The sequence below is a fragment of the Monopterus albus genome, unplaced genomic scaffold, assembly GCF_001952655.1.
Source record: "Monopterus albus unplaced genomic scaffold, M_albus_1.0 scaffold6.1, whole genome shotgun sequence".
NCBI classification, from domain to species: Eukaryota; Metazoa; Chordata; class Actinopteri; order Synbranchiformes; family Synbranchidae; genus Monopterus; species Monopterus albus.
In genome coordinates, this window is record NW_018127886.1 from 2872741 (window position 1) to 2894586 (window position 21846).

Here is a 21846-nt window from a genome sequence, read left to right on the forward strand (position 1 = left end):
TGCATGACAGATTATGTTGTAACATTTTCTTATGAATGATTAACTAAGCTACTGGACATACTGTACAGTAGATGTGATCTGTTTCTCAGTGTATAAAGTTACATTAGAATTTGCAGATCAAACTAGATGTTCCTAGCAGATTAGACGTTCCTGAAAATAATGGTGTGTATTTTTAATGCTCATTTTGAGCCAGTTCAGCACATCCTTTTTTCATGAGACAGGAGTGTTATGACAGTCTGCAGGACAATACTGGGATACTTTCAAGGTGTCTCGGGAGTTTTTGTCTGGGTCGGAGGAGAAGCCTCACCTTTTCCTCTGTACAGCCATGTGTTTTGGTTCTAAGCGCACCAATGTGCATGTCTTCCCCAGACACAAGCTTCCACTTTGATTCTCTGCCAAATGAAAGACTTCAGCTACAACTTCCCATGTTTCACTTTGTTATATCAGGAAATAGATGAGCTTCTCCAAACCCTCTGGGAGTTTATGTATTTTCCTATTTCAATGAGGAAGTTGAGAGGTCAGAGGATGATTCTTCACCACTGAAGGGGTCAGAATTCAGATCCATCCAGCCTGATGGGAGATGTCCAACACACTTTGCTCTGCATTAAGCTGTCTAAGGAGCTAATAGTAAGAATTACACTGGCTAAATAATGAATGCATTTCTATAAATGGAGATATGTATTTCTGGCAACTCACTTCTATATAGCCACAAGATTCAAAATTCAAGATTTTTATTTGCCATTTATGCATAAACAGACAGTCTAGGCATATAGGAATTCTTGTGCAGGGCTCTCCTGGAGTCAAGTGAAGAGTTTAAAGCCAAAAGAACGAACACCTAGTCTAAATATAAGATCACCCAAGAATACAAAATAGTTGATTAAATTGTGGATACAGGAATAAGAGACAGACCCCAAAATTAGACCCATTATTGCAAAGAATTTTCCAGCGACTCTGTCATGTTTCATGAGGATAGAGGAACTGAGAGCAGCTATAATGGCAGCCTAATCACCAGCATCAGCACCGTTGTCAAGGCATAAGGTGGACGGACTATATACTGTACTGTATATATGATAGGTCACCATTTTTTATTTGTCTGTTTGTGGGGAGGTGTTTTGGTTTTGTTTCTTTGGTTGTTTTTTTTTAAATCTGGCTGTACGTATCTGTCAATGTGGGCATATGAGGATGAATGTCTTGCTCAAGCTTTCCATACTGAAGCAAGATTCATTTCTAAACTCAACCCCCAGCCTTGACCAGTTAGCCCTGGAACTTTACCACAGAGCTTTACCACAGGGAGTATGTGTTTCTGCATTACTTAACTCTAGACCCCTCCACAGAGCTGATGACTGCTGAGGCTGCTACTAGGCTCATTCCAAAACACCGGGAGGCATATCAAGCCCCGGTCATCTTACACAACCAACTCAAGTGTGTTAGCACAGAGCACTACAGCCTCATAATTTATAATCAGAAAAAGCAAAAGAAAATGATCTTACACTAAATTCTTCTTGTTTATTTTTTCTCTCATTTTCTGCCTTTAATTTAATTCTTTTTACAATAATTGCTGTGCATTTAACAACAGTGAAATAATTTTGGGAGTTTGTTTCGCACAAGAAATTGTCCTGCACATGAAAACCGCTTGACTGCAATTGTTTTGATGTTTTTTTTTGGTTTTTTTTTTAAGTATAACTACACTTCCTAATCATGACTATAAAAACTCTCCTCATACTTTTGAGAATGTGAAGTATTTACTGGTTTAAAAGGGTTATTTCCCCGAGAGCCAGGGGACCAAGCTTAGCTTTTATTACTTTCACCAGCCTTGTTTTCATTAAAGCATGCTTGTGTTGACACCTCAACAAGACCTTGTAATTTTATTTTTTCATCTTAAAAGCAGGTACCTGGACAGCATCTGATTAAACCTATTTTATGAGATCTCATTCAACATGCTTTCATAGGATTTATGTGTAAAGAAATGGTTTGCTCCTGTTTTATGGCTCATGGGCAAGAATATTGCGTAAAAAATCTATTATCGTGGTTGACATTTTGGTGTGAAATATTAAGAAGGTGGCTGGTGTAATGGAGAAATAGAAATTCACAAGGGAGAGAGAGAGAGGGAACCATATTTTCCCCATATATGGCTGGCAGCAGCTACTTGGTACTGTTACTTGGCAGCTATTGACTGGCAGCTTCATCAACAGGCACAGCAGGTTAGAGGATCCTCTGACAGGATAGGAAGAGGAAGCTAACAGCAAAAGCCCCAAACACAGTCAAACTGTTCAAGTGGATGTAACTTTACATGTAACGTGCAGCACTGTACATACACATCCCTGAAATAATAGCCCAACCAAAACTGTTATTGCAGTGTAAGGAAGGGGAAGTCAGCATGAAAAGCTACCATCTGTTTTCTGATTATTGAGTCAGTCTGCAGTTTGTTGACCTTCTGCTGCTTTACAGAAAGTGCGAAGAAAGAGTAGTAAAACCAACGACAGAAACAGAATGTGTGACTTCATGTGAGAATCACTGGTGTAATGCCAGTTTTCACATTGCTGGATCTCACTAAGCCCATTGGTGTCTGCCACCGGAGTTAGTGTTTTAAACACCTCTGTCTCAGGAGGTTTTCTCTGCCTCACAGCATACATAACACACACACACACACGCACACTTCTTTAAAGCAAATTTCTTAAATACTCATATCTAATATTAATAAATCTTGCAGTATAACAATAAGAACATGTGTGCGGTACCTCTAAAAACAAAGACACAAGATGGTTTGCAATGGTAAAGTAACATTAAAACCCTGTGTGGTGCAATTATATAAAAACAAATGTGAATTAAAGTCTGAAACAGAATCTGCAGAGAAACAATTCATCACTGAAAGAATAAATTGGAACCTCTGTGAGAGCATTCACTCCGAAACAACAATACTCTATTCTCCATTTGCAATTATCTGCACTGATGTGTGGCTTGAGCGCATCACAAAGAGAAGGAAGTGTCTTGTGTCAGTCCACCCCCCACTTCCCACAGCCTAATAGGTGACTCAGTGAGGGAGTGTCTGGATCCACTCCAGTTCACATCTTTTCTGAATTAACAATATTGTAATGTCTGTATTTTCTTCTTGCTAAAGTTGACAGATGATAAAAGCTGACATGTGCTTACAACACCAAAATGTGTTTGTGCTGACACAACTATGAAAAACAGAAATATGAGCTATGAACTTGTGTACTCTGTACACTGTGCTGTTTTCATGTAAGTGGATCAAATTACTTATATGCAACATTTACATTAGTTCCATGGGAGTCAGTGAGAAGCTACAGTCAAGCTGTTATTCAGCAAAATGTAGCACTCTGTGTGCTGTACAGTATGTGCAGCCCCTGATTTGGGCCAACTACAGAAATAGAAATGCTAACTTTAAATATCTCTAATTAGGTAACCCAAGAACAAGATTGCACTAAATATCTATAAATGTAACAAACAAAGTTAAACCGATGTAAAACATAACAAGGCCTCAATGTGTATTATGTAACGTGTCTCACTGCATTACCAACAGCTGATACCTAAACCTGTAAAAATCACTTGCAATATGTCCATGAGGTAATAATAGCTGGCCTCAGTCTCCCTCCAGCAGACCTAAAAGCAGCACAGAGCTGCCACAGTGTGCTCAACTGGTGGTACTGCAATACAGCACAACCAAGGTTATTTTAGTGACTGCTGACTGAATTAACAACTATTACATGTTTACTGTTAGTCTACAACCATCTATTATCTATACCACGTATCCTGAACAGGGTCATGGAGGGGCTGGAGCCCATTCCAGCTGACACTGGGCGAGAGGCGGGGTACACCCCATTTTCCTTGGCTATCCTGAAATACCAGCAGGACATCAAGGTCCTCCACTGATAACAAAAATAGCTGATGTCCACTGAAAGTGGACAAATCATACTAAATAAGTACTTGGGATAAGACTTGTAAAAGGACTGACAGCTACAGTAAATCTATCTGCAATGGGTTATTATTTGATCTTGTTGAGGTCAGTGGACTGAAAACAACGTAACTTTCCAGTTGATATGAGATGTTGTGGAGTGAATCTTTATATTTGTCTTTGAGGAAAACAAACATATAGAAGAGGCAGTCACTGAACTATCACATGAACCAACACAATAATCTAAAATAAGAACAAGCCATTTAATCATTTACCTGGAACAGACATGTCCACTATGCCAGCACAATACTGGCATTTCATATAGAAGGCTTGACCTTTCTCTGTTGGTGTTTAGCACATATGTACAAGTCCCACTCTGGACAGTGCATCCACATAGAAGAACAAAGGCTAATCTGGTCTGGATGGAGCAAAATCTTTAAACAGAACTGAATACAGCAAATCATGTACATTTGTTTTGTTTATTTAGTTTTGTTTATTTAAGTGGTCCATGACAAAATTCTAGCCACTTTGAACAAACTTGTGACAAAATTCATCTGTAAATTGATAAGGCTGATCGCACAGACACAGTCTGAATAAGAAATACAAAGACTGCTACTCCTGCTCCTCAAAGCAGCTCAAGTGGCAAAATCGTCCTGACTTGCCACAATGCTGGATGATGAATTGTCGACCGAGCCCCACCAAATGTTCAGTCTTTAACAATCCAGTAATTAAAGTAATTTTGGATCCTTTTATGCTTGGATGGTGCTCTTGGCACTGAAAGCCATGTAATAGACCAGGATACCAATGAGTGCAGCCAGCACTTCAGTAGATACCCATGGGCCGCTCCACGCACCCTGTAGTGAGAGGGTAAAAAAATATATATATATATATGGGTACAGGTTTACAGAGGAAGAGAAGTAAATGATAACCAATGCTGCATTCCAGTTTCAGCATGGGTGACTGCTCAGACTGAACCTCACATCATAATGTACACAATAAGAAGCAATTTATAAACTATGATGTCATTCTTAATGGACCCATTATGCTTTTTTATATATATAAAATTGTTTACAAGGAAACACTGTCATACATTTCTTAATCAACAACACAAAATTTCAAAATGTCACAACAAGGGGAATTTTTTTTAGACAAATCCAAAATATTCTTGAGCACAATTTAAAATGTGCTGTTCTAGTAACTCTGTACAGCGAATTCAAAACTAGAAAACCAATATTATCCCAATAAAATCAGCATGGCTGCTGCAATGGTTGGTTGATCCTTGTTTACTGTCTATGGAGCAGATTTGCCTCTAGATGAAATGATCAATACAGTCACACACAGTAAGAATCCAGTTGCACTCAGGGAGTCCTATAAAAATTACTTGCGTAATATTGAAACATTAATAATACCAAATGCTAGTTTTAAATTTGATCATATTTAATAAAGTTATGCTTTACAGCAACACGTTTAAGGATCACTGGGTCTCTTCAGCTATCTCCTGCACCACAGAGAGCAGAGGTTGGCAAAAATCTGTCATTAAACCTGCAATACCTTTTATTACCTCTTGGGGGCAGTGGAAAATAGCCATAAACACAACCCTTACCTACTGTATTATCCCTTTTTGAGTTTATTTGGTGAACATATTAGTAAACAGCTGGCTAGGTACTCATCCAGCACATACAGAGTAAAACTAACATTCACTTGGAGATGTGTTCCTAGTCTCCTGATGAATCTCAGTCCCATATTCACTCTCATTTTCTTTTTTTCTCCCCTAACTCCTAAGGCAAAACATCTGGCTAAATGTTCCACTCTATTCACCAGATACTTGCCAATTTTGTTGATTTCCTGTTTGGTATTGGGCAGGTAGCGTACAAATGGGTTTTTAGAGCTTCACTGAAAACAGCTGCCTACTGAGGAGAGTGGTAAAACCGAACCAAAAAAGAAACAGCAGGATGGCAAATCCAAACAGCGAGTTGAAAGATACTGTAAAGCTTTGTAAAACTATGGTGAACTGCAGAGTTGGTAGATTATTTTCTGTGGGTTTATGACTTCAAGCAGCTCCTTTCAATGACATGTGATCCAATGTTGATATATAGTACATCTTTAATGCTGATTATAGCTGCTTTATTTCAGTTGTACAAGGCCTATGGCACCATGACTGTGACTGCAGTCAACCTAGGGCCCTATAAGAGACTCACCCTATGGTCAATGTTCACAGAGAAAAGGGGCTGAATGGCATTTACATCTTCATTGTTTCTCTGGGCCTGGGAACAGAAGATGCAAACATATAAATCAAACTGACCAGTGTTTCCCTAAAAAGACAGCACACTGAAAAATAAGAGGAGCTAATGGACAATAAACTATGATTTCATCAGCAATACAACAAATGCTAACCTTCCGCAGAGCACTGTAGGACTCCTCATCGAAGAATTTGACCTGGTATGTTCCAGAGCTGGCCTGTTTGTGAGGAAGGCTCCAGGACACCTGACAGAAGGGGTCTCAAGCTGATAAGAAGCTGAATAAAAGCTTTTACGCCTCTCTGAGAGGCCGTGTTTTGTGTTTATAGGACAAAGCAAATGAGCACTGAAAGATCATACAGTAATAAATAAAGTAGACAAAAACATGAAAATGGACTGATGTATGATACATGAATAACAGGCTTTAAAAAGCAAAGGTGTGGCTAAAACAAAGACAAATGTTACATCAGGATAATTAAAAATGCCTCAAATGGTTGCATAGGCAACAGAGAGGAGGATACTTGTTATGGAGTTCACTCAGTTTTATGGTCATTTTGAGTCTGGAGCTACTTAGTTGTTGTAGTTGTGGACTGGTTCTCCAAAAAAACCCTGCTTTTGTTACATATTTTCGTCACAAACGTAAAACGTGCTAACAGCCAAGGTTACTGTGGATTGACTGCATAGAGATACACACATCAGATAAAACAATTTCAGACTTAATCGCATACGACTGTAAGAAATTGCTGGACATCAAACACTTAGTTCTCAATGAGGACGTTTATGAGTACTTAGACTACGTTCACACTGCAGGCCTTAATGCTCAGATCAGATTTTTTTTTGCCGAAATCCGATTTTTTTTTGCGCTGTTGTTCACACGATTATTTAAATGCAACTGCCATCTGTCTCGTGTGTGAACGGTTTATAGCCCTGAAGTGACCCGCATGCGCAGAAGAGGACGTGACGTCAGATGCAGCGTACTGTGTTTGCGAAAATAAAAATGGATGCGGCTCGTGATAGCATGTGCGTAGCGATGTACCAGTTAATGTGCAATCGAAATAAAGAAATAATAAGAAGAAGAACATCAAGAAGGAGGAGAGCACAAATATTGCTTATGGCCTCGCCTCTTCCAGCGCAGAATTGTGTTGTCTGTCGCATTTCTATGACATAGACTACGTTCACACTGCAGGCCTTAATGCTCAGATCAGATTTTTTTTTGCCGAAATCCGATTTTTTTTTTGCGCTGTTGTTCACACTGTCATTTAAATGCGACTGCCATCTGTCTCATGGTATACGGCCCTGAGGTGACCCGCATGCACAAAAGAGGACGTGACGTCAGACACAGCGTACTGTGTTTGCGAAAATAAAATGTGCAATCGAAATAAAGAAATAATAAGAAGAAGGAGAGCACAAATATTGCTTATGGCCTCGCCTCCTCCAGCGCAGAATTGTGACGCCAGTCGCATTTCAATGACATAAAGACTACTGGTGTCAACAGTTTTTATTAGTACATAGGAACACTACCATACCTGGTACTTGCCAACGTCCTGCCCTCTGGTCACAGGGAATTGCCTTCCATTCACATCTGCATACAGAGTTACACTCTGTAGAGGGAATAGCCTTGTGAGTCTGTCGCTCGTTAGCTTCAGTAAATTATTATGTCTTGCAGAAGTGCCGGAGGTGGGCAGTTACCTGTGCTCCGTTGGCGCAGGTCAAGCTGAGTTCAACGATGAATACAGATTCAGAGGACAAAGCTCGTGTAGGCCGATGGCGTGATCGCTGGTGCTGTGCAGCTCTCTCCTGTCACCACAGAGCAGAGCTGAAGTCAGCTACAATTCTAGACATTAATACACAATCTGCACTGTATTAACTATTAATACACATTTCACAAACACCTAAATTATGAGGCAAGAGGAAGTGATTTGATGAATGAATTTGCTACTAGCTAACGTTAACCACAGTGTGTATTTTCCACCGATTCTCCGCTAACTTACCCGAGCAGACGACTACCAGTACAGCTAAGAATGCTGCTATCCGAATCATTCTGTTGTCTGAGAAGTTGTTTGGAAAATGTCGTGTTATTCCTAGCCTCCAGTGGATGAATTGCACTACTCGTTTCACAGTGACTAAAAGGAAGAATCCTACCTCAACTCACCGCGACACCTCTGCGGCTGCGCTAGAATGACGTGGCGCTTGCATCGCAAAGTATTCTGGGAAAGTAGTCAGTTGACACGTCGTGAAAGAAGTGGTCTACGAAATACTCCTTTACCACATTGTACAAAATAATTTATTACGAGAAAAGTTCCGCATTTAGATTTTTTACTTGACTAAAAGTGCCTATTATTTACCAGCAAAATGTACCAAAAATAGAGGTACTCATTTCATCGCATTTGTATAAATATACATTAACAAAGCATTTAGTTAAAATTTTGAGAAGTGTAAAAGCATTTGTGATTTGGCTCATTTGATAATTCTGTTCACATCAAACAATTTATAAATTACTTTCAATTTGCGTCAGTTCTCTACTTTATATTTCCCTTGTATTGTGTTGCATTCATGTGGACGGCAAAGTAAGAATTTCATTGTACAGGGAAACACATTTCCTAACTGTGCATATGACAAATCAACACTTTGACCTTGACAAACTGATATTATAGTCAAATGTTTGAAATATTAATGCTACAAGTCTAAAGACTAAATACATGCTCCCTGCAAAACAAACAAACCAAGCCCAACAAACAGCGAGAATACACACAATATTTATTTAGCTGGTAGCCTTGATATACACTGTACCTTACAGCTTTTGACTTTATGATTTCATCTTATTTTAGTAAACAGACATTTGATGAAGATTATAAGCATGATTGTGTGTAGATGTGCATCTACTGACTAAAAACAATAATAATGCAGGTATAAAGTCAAACAAACATCTGTACATTTCAAGTAATCCACAGTTTGGCAGACACAACAGTGATCTTCTACTGTGTACAAAAGGGCTTCTGAATAGGGAGCCACCCTATGGAATGAAGCCAAGGGCGTCGCAGAACTGACAGATGTGTCAGCAATTTCAAGTTTCCTAGAAACAGATACAGCTGAAAGCTATCATCAGAGCATATTACCCTACACCTCAGTTTTCAAATGTAGCATCTCTTTTTTCATGTCATCTACCAATGCCATTGTTCACAGTCCAGTGGATCAGCTACTTTGAAGAGCTCCTCTCCCCTTGCGCCCATCTCGCTTCCCTTTACTTTGGGAAGCTGGTGCAGAGGAAGAGGAAAGGTTGAAGGACGACTCCTGCGACGCTTGCCGTGAGACGAGCTCCTTGAAGACGGAGGCCATCTGTTGACAGACCACCTGTGAAAAATGATGGTGATAAGAGACAGGTGAAAACACAAAATTGTTTGTTTCTTGCACTCCCCCAAGAGCTTTTAATTCTGTTGTCATAAAAACCACAATGTAGTATTGCTGTTAACTCAGTCATTTGTTACAGCTTTCTAAAAAGAACAGTTCAAAGAGTTTATAGCGTATAGCACTTTAATCAGGAAACCTTTCCAAGGACAGTTCAACCACAACCTCTGGAAAATTAATGCAGAACATCTGGACTAAAATCAGTTTATTTGAAAGATGTTAGATTATTTACAACAGCAGACTCTTATAAACCCCTTCGTTGATTACTTAGCATTTTTAGTCATTATAGATGACTTGCTAGAATAGTCATTTAATTAATATAAAGGTTTGGTACATGACCATTTGTTAAGGTTAGTGTTAGTACCAGTAATTTAAACCCAAAAGAAAAAAGATGGACCTTGTCAACTTGAGCAGTATTATCCTCTGAAGGCAAGTGCTCCAGGAGCCTGTATGCAGAAAAACAGATCAGAAACCACTGAATTTCTCATGCACATATAACATATACAGTCAGTTGATATTCCTGCAACATTAAGTGGTACTCACTCTCTGCGCACATAGCCAGGAGATGGGGCTCTCCTTGGTCTGCTCTGTGGCCCAACAGGAATTTGAAGCATTAGCTTTGCACCTGAAGCAGCTGCTGATATCCTCTTTTTATCAATGGAGCCGCTGCTGTTGGCTCTGGGACGTTCTGTATTTTTCTGTGGTGCTGCTGCAAAGGAGCTGATGCCGACATCACCTAAAGATCCTGTTTCCAACTCTGGAAAACATCAGATTGATACATCTTGTATTCACAGACACCAGCAGAGCTGTTGAGAAGTGTTAAACTAAGATAAGCACATACACCTACCGTCTTTGCTACTGGTGTACTCTGGTTCTACATCTTCTTCAATGATGGGCTCCCTGTGAAGAAAACACCTTCAAATAATAATAATTCCATCATACAGTGTCTCCATGTTATGCATGATCTTTTCTCTTACCCATCATCCTCTTCAAGTGTCATGCATTGCTCATACACCGGTCCTTGCACTTCACTCTGGCTGGGGAAAATATTTTCATGTTGGAGGATGATGCTCTTCACTAGGGCATTAATCTGAGGTTGCAGCATGACAACATCATCATCTTGAGCTCCTCTGACTAAGCTGGGGCCAAAACACACAGCCAGGTTGTAAGGCTGCATCATGTTCTCATCACTGTACTGAGACACACTAGAGACAGGAAGCAAAGAAAAAAAAAAATTATACATTGAAAAAGCTAGAGGGCCAAGAATGAGAAGCACACAGTAAAACAAAGCCAATTAATAAGAAGTCTTTTTAAAAATGTTCTTGTATTCTGTGGGTACTATTTTTAGTTGGTTGTTGTGCCTTTTCTGATTCGTTTGTTTCATTTCCCTCTGTTTTGTGTGTGCACCTTTTTCCTTTTCTAATTTAGGGTGTTTTATCTGTATCTCGATTTGTCAAGCCACTTTCCAAAGCGCTGCCATTTTGCACTAATAAAATTACATCAGTGATTTTTTTTTCAAATTTTTGTATACATTTTGTTTAATATATATTCTAAACAAGTCACAAATCTAGTTTTGCTCAACTGCCTATATAAAGTGTCAAATCAAGCCACCTTCCTGAGACTCTTGAAAACAAATGTCAGTAGCTCCCTATGGAAATGAGCTGGTGGTGCACATTTGGCTTTAATAAATATACAGTACATTATGAATTTTTTTTCCCATCCATCATACTTTTGTCAGATTTAATAGACATTGGCTTACATGTTTTCTAGAAATAAGTGTTTTTGTATTTTGTGAATGATTTTTTTTTTATTTAAGTTCTGAAGAATGAAAACTGCAGAGAATTACAATACTCACTGATGAAGGAATGCAAAGAGATATCTCATTACAATGATAACAGGCTCTGGGTAGGAAGAGATGACCCTTTTGAGCTGAGCTGCTCTCTCTGCCTCATCATTTATTTCTGGAAAAAAAGGAAGTATGCCCTAAGTGCCAGTTATTTGACATTTCAACACATACACTTGCTTAGATGCACTCACGAGCATACTCCAGGAGCTGGCTGGTGCTGTCAGTGGGGAAGAGGGGATTCTCCAGACCTCGGAAGTAGAGCTTCAGCACTCCAGCCACAGAGTCCAGGTCACAGCTCTGATCGACCAGGGGATCCTCTCCTGCAGAGGAAGCCCATGGCACACTGCCCCACATTATTAATGCTCTACAATCAAGGGTGATTTATAAATACAGGTCATGCCAACACACACACACAAAACACACAGGTCTACCTCGCTCAAATGCATCCCTCAGGTTATTGACCTTTACCTGAGAACCCGGCACTCTAAAGATTCCTTCATGGTGAAGACCTGTTGAACAGACAGATAATTCTAAGTTTTCTCAGTGCTATAAACTCGATAACCTTTAGAATCATGATATGTTTGCATCAGAGTTACACTTGTATATTTACTGGTTCGCTGTTTTGTCTCACTCACCATGGAGGTTGATGAAGCGAATGCAACTTTCAACAACAAGTGGAATTTCTTGTCCCGATGCCTGAATGAAACAAATTTAGAGATAAATTTCACAACCACGGAGTTTGTTAGTTCTAACTAATGTAATGGAAGAAAAACCATGTATACAGTATAATGTAGACCACTAAAAAAAGCTAATAGAAGAAGTGGTGAGATAGTGTAATATGACGATAGCTACCTCTATGAAGGACAGCATGTCTCCATTAAAAAGTTTATGGTTGGGCACCAAATTGGCACTTGATTGATTCCTCCTGATGCGCATAAACTTTCCATTGGCTCTGCAGAGATACAGACACCAAAATGTGAAGGCACGGTACTGTGTTGTTGCAGTTATACAGTATATTATATAGTTTTGGCAGTATGTTTCACAAATAAATCAAAAATGTATTGAGTATAAGAGCATTTACTGTATATCCCTACCTAGGCTTATGCCCATTGGATGCTTCAGCTAGGAAGAAAAGAACAAAAAATTAAAACGAGTGTCACCAAAAACCAGCCAGTTAAAAAATACAAATAAAAAAAAAACATCACGCTGCTTGCTTGTATAACAACATTACACAAGAATACAAACTGACAAGTCATTGTTTTCAAAAGACATTTTGATGTGGTATATTATTTGATAAAAGCAGAAGAGATACCTTTTTCTACAGCCACTTTTAGCAAGTCATGTTTGGCTTGCAATTTAGAGACCAGGGAACTGCCAACAAGGTACTCTTTTAGTTTCTGTAAAACAAATCAGATGCGATTTAACTGTATCACCATTCACTGAGGCTCCCCTCATCAACATCACATTTATCAACCACAACCCACCTATTAACAAAAAAAAAAAAGCCATGGCTATACACAGTATGTCCCAACTGTATATTATCATGCTAAACAGTGTACTATTCTGGTATATTCCTTTACAAGAAAACAAAAAAAGGAACAACTCACAATGAAGTAGAGGTTTTCTATTTCCTGCTGGTTGGACCTGCGTCGGGCCACACTGGGCTTGACCGTCAAGTTTTCAGTGCTGCTGTCCTGAGATGAACCGCTGCTGGGCTCCAAGTCATCATCACCGATACTCTCCAGCAGGGAGGACTGGGCTGACAGCATGCCCTTACTAGCCTATATGACAGCGACACTGATAAATGCATATTATGCTTTGGTAATACTACGCTTACTTATGGTCAGGCCACTATGGTTAACGTGTGTAATTGCTGTTGTTACTTTTAATCGCCTGTCAGAAAAAACAAAATGACAAATTTACTCTACCTCCTCAGTTTCCTGGGTGAGTGCTTTCAGTCTGGCCTGTATCTGTTTGAATCTGGTCTCCAGCTCACATCTCATCTCACACTCTGCACTTACTTCAGAAACCTGGGAGACAGAAGTGAGTGTAGACATTATGCAAAACAGCTGAAGAGTCTACAGAAAAAACATAGAAGTTATTCACACATAATCCACACCTGGTCTCCTTCGTGGGGCTGATAGAGGAAACGAAGAGGCAGAGAAAAGGCGTTATAGTGGTCCTGCAGCAGGGTGTCCCTGTCCTGACTCTGGTCCAGTCCAGACACAACCCCTTGAAGGTGCTGCAGCCCTGTGCTCATGTTCTGTTGGGATCGCCAGTGACTGGACAGGTATGCCTGCATCACCTGGCTCACAGAGAGGTGGTACCCTACATCTGCACACTGAGAGACACAATGACATTAGAAAAAAAAATAATACCATCATTTGAGTCATGATGTCTTCTTTAAACATAATATTTTACATCTTGTGCTATAGATCTGACTTCATATTATATTATAATGCTTTAAAAGTTTGTTGATATACTCACATTGATGAGAGTGGAGATGTCTTGGAGGTAATACTTATTCATGGAGGTATTGGCTGCCTCTAAGTTTAGTAGGTATTCGTTTCTGGCCTTGCTGCATTTCACATATATCTCTTGGGCCTTACATTGTCTCTGTTGAACAAACATCAGCAAGAAAATAAAACGTTATATGATTGATCATGCACACACATAATACTACAAAAATGGCATTTACCTTTTCTATCAACCTCTCCAGTTTTTTAGCAGCGCTCTGCTTCTGCTTTTCCTCCTGTCTCTCTGCCTCCTTTAGCTTCCCCTCTGCACACACATAGTCTGAGTGGTACTGGTAGTACGTTCGCCATGTCTGCACACAGATGCATTCAGCAATGTTCTCTTCTGTCATATAGGAAACAGAAAACATTTTGTGTGCTTGATTTGTCACTTACAGTCTGTAGTTCAGTGGTAACCTTGAGTAGTCCGTCTTGTAGCTGAATACAGATGTCTTTACTCTAGAAACAAAAGATAAGATACCAGAACATGTCTTGGCGCAACACAGAAGAACACAGCGAACCATAATACACTTCTAATATCAGCATGTCAGTTACATTGTGCACATACAGACTTGTTCTAAACACATGCTTTGTTTGTGGCAAATCAAGCAGTACTTGTATCAATACCTTCTTGGCAAGACGTTGTGTGTACTCCAGACAGTGTGTGAGTGGCTGGATGAGTAAATTACTGCAGCGCTCACTTAGTCCGCTGTGGTCCCTACTTTCTTGGCGGGTCTGGGACAGCAGAGTCAGCCAGACTTGTGCTACAGAGTGACTACTGGGCTCCTTCCTGAGAACATGAAGAGAAGGAAGACGCGTGAACAAACATTTTGTTAGGGACAATTTAGTACACTATATTGCTGCCCAAGTCAGGGTTGCCATTACCTCTTAATCCTGGAAGTAAACCGTTCAGCAAGTTTTTCCAGAGAGCGGGCGTACTCGCTTTCTATCTCACCCCTTCGTCGCAGGTAGTCTATTAGGTCCTGCAGCTGCTGGCTCTTCTGCTCAAGATGAAAGTCTAACACTTTAAGTTGATCTACAAGCTGGCATCGCACCTCTGAAAGACAAAGGAAGCAGGGGAGACGGAACAGACAAGAAGAGACAAGAAAACATGAGAGCATACGAGTTGCTGGGGTGAGAAACATGTCAACACACAAATGCAGCCAAGATGGTGTGTGATAATGGGAGGAGCTGTTAAACGGTACAAATAAAAGCTATTATTTTACCTTTTATTTGTGTGTCATAGTCCACCATACCGACCCTTTCCTTACGAAGTTTCACATGGGAAGCCATCGTTGCTGCAACTGGGTGAAATTCTGAATAAAAGAAGATCATACTTTCTGTGCAATGTAAAAAATTAGCTGCTGTTACTTTGACCTCTCATGCAGAATCATAATATATCAAATATACATGCAAACTATGATCTACTGCTGCACCTCAGCCGAAAAACCCACTCCAAAGACTATGCTAATTTCTCTAGCCACTGAAAGAGCAAAAAAGAGCATGTACATCTTACTGCAACACGTCTTCACACTGGTCACACTCTGCTGTGCGCTGCTGAACAGCAGACAACTAGCTAGCCATGTGCTGCCTGCTGCACCAGCCATACTGTAGAATTGTATGAGGTGCGAAAATAGCTCTAGGAACATCTCAGCTACGCTAAAAATAGGGTGAAGCACAGGCCATACCGCACAACTCTGTGTGGAAGACTACAGGTGGTTGCACCAATGGCACTCAACTTGTCATTTTATCATGTGATGTAACAGAAACCAACACCCCTAGAGAATCTTTGCAGAATCTAAAGTAGAACAAACAGAAGACAGCAGGATTGTTGCACTCACTGCACAACACTTATTTAAATATATGGTCCCTTGACAAGTTTTTTACCAAACTGAGAATCAAGAAGCTACTGATCTTTGCACCATTTTTATTAGGACAACTTTGACTGCACATCAGAAAGGGGAAGAGTAGCATGCTCTTGCTGGATAAGTCTGTACACATTGCATATACTGTATAGTCTCTTCCCTCCTCCACTTCCCCTTTTATCAGTAGCTAAACATCACTCATCAGCATTCTATTCATTTGAAATGTGCACCCTTTTCTAACTTAGCCATGTACCGGCTGACCTGCTAAAATGACATTACAGCAAACCAAAACTCCCTGTAAAAAAGAGAATGTCTCATTTTCCCCAGTATGTCACCCTTTTCCATTAGGCCTTTTCATTCTTTCTATATGTGATCAGCAGTGAATCACCAACTCTTGTTACAATCTGCTGTAATGTTTTATGAAAGCTAGTCTTAACCTTACTTACCAAATGGGTTTTGGGTTGCTATTACAGTAGTGCTACAAGCCTCACTTTGTGTATCCACAAGTACAAACGCATACTGCCTGAACATCAATGGCCTGAGGACTGGGTGTATAACCAATAATTACTAAAATAACGAAGTAAAACAATCCAGCACAGACTTTGCAGTGCAAAAACATGTTTATTAGACAAAGTGGCAAACTGAACTGAGTAGCTTTGGTGAGACAGAGTAAATGAAAATCAAATAAAGTTTAATCCATTAAAAAAAAGTCCTACCTGATAAGGAGCAGTCCTGACTAGTTGCTTCTCCAGACTGAGGCAACTAAATAATGCCAGTTAATAGAACAGTAAGCTCTCAACTGTTTCACCTCCCCCTCACTTTGGACACGATGAATGTGGGTGGAGTGGAACTCATCTCTGACACACTCTCTCTCTCACACACACACACATACAAACTGCTCTAATGCGTTTGCTTTCTCACCCCTCATTTCACTCACACATTCAGTTTCAGGCATCAGTGTGTGACTGTACAAGTGTGAGGAGTGAAAACCTTTTCTAGTTGAGGTATTCCTCTCTCTTCTGTGCTACCTCTTGAACTCCACAGCAGGTTTTCAGTTCAATCAGACACCAGCTGTTTTCACTGATTAGTCCCTCCTCACAGCTTATTCTCTGACTACAGTGATTTCAGCTGTTATGGAGTTCAGTTGGACAAGAAATACCCCCCTTGAATTTCGAGTCCACAATCTGCTTCCATACAGTATGACTAGTAATGTATGGCTAATAATCTTGAAAACACTTAATGTCAGGTAAAACAAGTGTATTTCATATCAGTGAAACTCCACAACAGCTATTATCACATGTACAATGGTGGCAAACAACAAGAAAAACTAAAAAAAACACTGGTGCCACATAACAATGTTGTTTTCTTCAGCTCTAGCTGAAATGTGTTAAATGGCATGACAGTGTGAAGCTATTTGTGACAAAAAACCAAACTTCAATGGGAAAAGTGCATCACTTGCTGTTATCTGTCATGCACTTCTCTCTGCCTCCTGTTTCCTTCCTCTAAATAAGTAAGATGTTGCAAAATCTGCCTAAAAAATTGACTAAGCATATGTACTTTGGCCAGTATGACAGAGAACACAGTTTCAGTAAAGGAAATGTCTACTGAGTCCTAATGTATTATTCATGGCTGGATTATGACCTTTCAGTTTAATGCAACTGACAAATTTCCATAGCATCAGACATCATGGTGGAAAGCAGACTCTTTCATTAACATGGCAATCCTGAGTGGCTTGCTTTTCACTAACACTGATCAGACATAACATTATGACCACTGACAGGTGAAGTGAATAACACAACTACCTCTTTACAACACACCTGTCACTGTGTGGCGCAGCAAGTGAACTTTCAGTCTTTGAAGTTGATGTGTTGGAAGCAGGAAAAAAGGGCAAGAGTCAGGATCTGAGTGACTTTGACCTACCAAAAACGGTCTAAGAAAGGACAAACAGTGAATTGGTGACAGGGTCATGGATGCCCACAGCTCACTGATGATGTTTATCTAGTGTAGATTTAAAAGATTTATTTGTACTTTTCAAAAAAAATCAGTTTGAACCTCTGTTAAAATGTGTGAAAATGAGAACTACTGTACATTGATCTCTATGATGGGAAACATTCAGCAGCTATAGTGATATCACACCTAGAGGCGAGAGGCTGTTGAATGTCTAACTTGTCCTCATGACCAGTTTCCTTTGACATTTTTATCACTACATGATAGATATTCATGCTCTTTCAGACAGTATAGGGCAACACATTCACACAGGATGTGCTGCGAGCCTCTGAGTAACAAGAGCAGGCACAAACTGCCATATTGACTCCTATGTGCACAGTATTAGGCATGTGGTCATAATGTTATGGCTGATCGCTGTATAGTAAAGCCCATCCTTGTATGTAGCACTATTGCTACATGATGGAGGAGTTTATTTCTAGAAAAATGCGAGTTATGGTGAAAACTGGTGCAGCGTGTTGCTTTCTGCTCATTCACCAGTGTCAAAGGGTCAGTTCATTTGTGGGGTAATGAGCCACCACTAGGAGTCACCAAAGTTAGACATTTTCAAATCTTAACCCCTTCACTGGCTGAGCATATGGTACTACTGTATTTACATGTCATATTGAGTTCAAAATTGAGTGCAGTTTTAACTAAATATCATTTTAACTTGACTGACTTATCACAACACAATGATCTATGCTCAGATGTAAATCACCTACTAAAATAACTGCAATAACAATATTATTTCAAAAATTTATTTGTGGCAATTCTGTTAACTAATTAGGATACCAGATTGAGACAGCTGAAAAAGCAACGGTTGTTTTCAATTTTGGTAAACACAGCAGCATTCCAACTAAAGCAGTGATGGAAATGCTGGATCAACACAGTCACAGTTGGTAGAGCTGCAGTGTCATTGTGAATCGGAGGAAGAATCTTTAACGTCCGTGCTTTCTGTTGCCTCGCTGACTTCACTCAGCTCTTTGCTCTCTCCACCGCTGTCACGCTCGCTCTCTCTCTCCTGGTCTCCGCACACTGAGGGGCTCTGGCCAGATGGCGCCTCTTGACCTGACACACGAACTCCAGGTTTTCTCAGCTGTAGGATGCACAGAGAAAAATATGGCACATTCATATTCACAATCTGCTTATCTGTGTTCAATAGTGTTAGATATCCCCTGGGGTAGCAAAGAACTAATGGAAATCATGCCAATGTAGCCCCAACATGTAATGTCAGATGAATAATGTCACCTCATCAGCCATGTGGGCCAGGTCTCTCTTCATGGCATAGGCATCTTCCCCATCTGCATAGTATTTAGGCTCTATTTCACTAATCCTGTGGAAAATCAAGAATACAACACATCAGTTAATGCCAGTACAAATATCTGACAGGGCTGTAGCTGCAAGTGAGGGCACAGAGTTCATATCTTCTGTATTTTCCTCAGCATTTTTTTTCACCTGAAAGTAATTTTAGTGTACTTGGACTCATGACTAGAGATTTACCAATATTGGATTTTAAGAGACAATGACAATATTAATATTTCAGGGTCATAAAACAATAAAACTATAATTCTATTTATATAATCAGCCAATATTGTTTTATTTGCTTTTAATAACATTTTCAAAAAGGTTCATTTACATTTATGCAGGAATTTACAAAGTCAACACTGTTTCTGAATGACCTGGTAGATATAAATGAGAGAAAAGTGTTTAGCCCCAGTGTGTATTGTAGAACTGAAGCTGCTGATAAATGCAAGATGAACATGTGCCAGAAAAACTAAATACTAAGTCTGATAAGCAAATTGTGTAGCTCTTAGTGTTAATAAAGGAGCCTCATTCAGATAATGAGCTCCCCCGACAATCACCACCCTTCCCTCCAGCTCGGGAAGTTTGACCTGCTCCAGGAGCTGCTGATACAGTTCTACAGAGGAATCATCGAGTCTGTCCTCTGCACCTCCATCACTGTCTGGCTTGGCTCAGAAACCAAACAGGACAAGTACAGACTTCAGCGGACAGTGAGGACTGCAGAAAAGGTCACTGGTGTGAGCCTGCCCTCCATGGAGGACATGTACACCTCACAGGTCAAAAGGAGGGCGGCGAGGATCACTGCAGACCCCTCACACCCTGGCACCCTTGACACAATCTGTTTGAACTCCTCCCCTCTGGACAGCGTTTACAGGTCACTGTGCACTAAGACAACCAGGCACAGGGACAGTTTCTTCCCCCAGGCTGTTGCTCTGATGAACACTTAACCCACGACAGTATGATTGGACAATAACCCTCAGTGCAATACCTGTAAATATACCTCGTACAGATTATAGAGACTTGTACAGGTCTCTAGTTCCTAAGTACTCTGTTTTTATCCCTATTTATATCATTTCAATGAACATTCCTTTGTTATCTGCATTGTTTACTGTCTGTTTATACTGCTTTTTCTGCATTGTTTGCGCTGTTTGTTGATGTTAATACTGCTATATTGTTATATTACACAGCCTTATGTTGGTTTACTGTTTTGCACATTGAGAGCCGAGTCAAATTCCTCATGTGTCCGTCACACCTGGCCAATAAAGCTGATTCTGATAAGTTTATGACCCAAGTTTGCATTCACTACCACAAATACATGGTTAGCTTAATTTTTTTCTGATCTCAGAAATACATTTGATATTTTTATCCTGCAATTTTTTTTATTCCTTTTAACCTAATATTTCTTGTTACATAGCAACCAACATGTACACTGGTAACTATAAATCTGAGGTGTCAGGACCTCAGTATTTTTGAAAAATCTGTGTATGCCAATGCTATCTGTAAGAGAATTCACAGTAAAAATACAGAAATGTTGGCACAGAAAATGACTTACTGGAATTTGAGTGTGTTTGAGTAGAGGTGCAGAGCTGCTCGGTTGCTGCAGTGGGGAGAAAAGATCAGTGAGTCTCATGAGAACAGAAGAATGAACACATTTACTAAAGAGCCTGGTCACATTTTGTAAACAGGAAAACATGCAATATTCTTCTGAACAAATCCAAGAGTCACCAAGTCCACAGTCAGCCAACAGCATGCAATACCTTTTGCGAACATGAAGTGAGACATATTTAGCATTGAAGTTTTCTATCATGGCACGACTGGCCTGGTCCATCAGCTTCTGAGCCAGCCCCAGACGTCTGTGAGAGCGTTTCACCGCCTAGAACACACACACACACAGGTATTTTTTTCTTTTCTAAAGAGGAGCCATCCAAATAAGGAGTATTTGGAGGACATGTATGAGGTGTCAGTCATCCACACTCACTAGGGATGTGATATGTCCATGCGGTACATCATCTGGGTCCTCCTCCCTAAGAAGGTTCATAACAAGTTTTAAAAATACATTGTACAACTCCATTGTTCAAGTGATATCGGGTAAAACTACCGTAACTTATATGAATACAAATACTAACATCTTTGCCAGCACATATCCCACAATTTTGCCATTTTCGTCCTCTGCAATGTATGAAAGCTGAAACAAAGAAAACAAGGTTTATTAGCCGGACAAACGTGTACTCTGTAAGGATGCAGTTGCTAGGAGGTAGTAGTGGTGCTAGCTGATACAGAAATAAAAAACAGCATTGTGAATAACCTGAGGCCACGATAATCCATGATAGAAATAATATTTCATCTGGTAGTTTTCTGGAAGACACAGCAGGTTACAGTGCTGCATATTCATAAGATCCTCCGGCTGCAATGAAAACAACAAAACTGAAAATCAGAAAGATGCATGACAAAATGCGAACTCTATCGATATCTGGTCAACGTGTAACCAGGTTGTTGTAATTTATGTTAGCTTAGCCACCAGTTAGAAACACGATGGCATTCGAAATGATTTCTACATGCTTACCCTTGCGTTTCGTATATTCATTTTGTAAATTGGCGTGTTATCGGAGATTTGTAAAGCTTAAAGCATAGATATATTGATTTAAAGAGCTTGCCTTGCTAGCTAAGTCGATTTGCTAGCAAGGAAGGTAGAAAGGAAGTCGCGTAATACATTTCCGGTTACAGCATGCCCTGGGACTTCACAATAAAAGTCTTTACTATTTCCGGCAACCTTAAAATTGTA

The 21846-nt window shown here is 39.9% G+C and overlaps 3 protein-coding genes across 6 annotated transcripts; all 3 read right to left on the minus strand.

Annotated features, from left to right (window-relative positions):
• Positions 1-4373: 4373 nt before the first annotated feature.
• Positions 4374-8349, minus strand: ssr4 (signal sequence receptor, delta). Its single transcript, XM_020617006.1, is given in 7 exon segments — positions 4374-4767; positions 6112-6177; positions 6308-6397; positions 7677-7751; positions 7840-7900; positions 7902-7947; positions 8142-8349. Coding segments are annotated over 7 exon segments (492 nt in total). The 5' UTR covers positions 8191-8349; the 3' UTR covers positions 4374-4662.
• A 541-nt stretch (positions 8350-8890) lies between these two features.
• On the minus strand, positions 8891-16846 carry arhgap4a (Rho GTPase activating protein 4a). 4 transcript variants are annotated; one of them, XM_020616974.1, is made up of 22 exons: positions 16770-16846; positions 15141-15230; positions 14800-14971; positions 14542-14704; positions 14311-14373; positions 14100-14228; positions 13889-14017; positions 13521-13742; positions 13330-13431; positions 13009-13182; positions 12714-12798; positions 12496-12523; positions 12254-12353; positions 12037-12097; positions 11833-11910; positions 11593-11721; positions 11411-11516; positions 10533-10760; positions 10403-10455; positions 10099-10312; positions 9953-10001; positions 8891-9501 (listed from the first exon to the last, which is right to left on the minus strand). In XM_020616974.1, the coding sequence occupies exons 2-22, from the start codon at positions 15205-15207 to the stop codon at positions 9343-9345; spliced, it is 2511 nt and encodes an 836-aa protein (XP_020472630.1). In that variant the 5' UTR covers positions 15208-15230; positions 16770-16846; the 3' UTR covers positions 8891-9342. The 4 variants fall into 4 exon arrangements, with proteins under 4 accessions (XP_020472630.1, XP_020472611.1, XP_020472601.1 ...); XM_020616955.1 differs by lacking the exon at positions 16770-16846 and adding an exon at positions 16496-16750; XM_020616945.1 differs by lacking the exon at positions 16770-16846 and adding an exon at positions 15431-15621.
• Positions 16847-18583: 1737 nt separating this feature from the next.
• naa10 (N-alpha-acetyltransferase 10, NatA catalytic subuni) lies at positions 18584-21797 on the minus strand. Its single transcript, XM_020616997.1, has 8 exons — positions 21628-21797; positions 21370-21468; positions 21191-21249; positions 21043-21088; positions 20822-20937; positions 20617-20661; positions 19011-19095; positions 18584-18858 (listed from the first exon to the last, which is right to left on the minus strand). The coding sequence occupies exons 1-8, from the start codon at positions 21646-21648 to the stop codon at positions 18676-18678; spliced, it is 654 nt and encodes a 217-aa protein (XP_020472653.1). The 5' UTR covers positions 21649-21797; the 3' UTR covers positions 18584-18675.
• Positions 21798-21846: the final 49 nt, after the last annotated feature.

What these genes read in the sequence shown, in the direction of transcription:
- arhgap4a (XM_020616945.1), bottom strand. Translation starts at nt 15,563, where the DNA reads ATGTTCCTAGAGCTATTTTCGCACCTCATACAATTCTACAGTATGGCT. An exon ending in CACAACGTCTTGCCAAGAAG is followed by an intron (nt 14,374 to 14,541) that starts GTATTGATACAA and finishes TTTTGTTTCTAG; the next exon opens with AGTAAAGACATCTGTATTCA. An exon ending in CCAGCTCCTGGAGTATGCTC is followed by an intron (nt 11,517 to 11,592) that starts GTGAGTGCATCT and finishes CTTTTTTTCCAG; the next exon opens with AAATAAATGATGAGGCAGAG.
- naa10 (XM_020616997.1), bottom strand. Translation starts at nt 21,648, where the DNA reads ATGAATATACGAAACGCAAGG. An exon ending in TGAATATACGAAACGCAAGG is followed by an intron (nt 21,469 to 21,627) that starts GTAAGCATGTAG and finishes TTTTCATTGCAG; the next exon opens with CCGGAGGATCTTATGAATAT. An exon ending in ATGGATTATCGTGGCCTCAG is followed by an intron (nt 21,250 to 21,369) that starts GTTATTCACAAT and finishes TCTTTGTTTCAG; the next exon opens with CTTTCATACATTGCAGAGGA.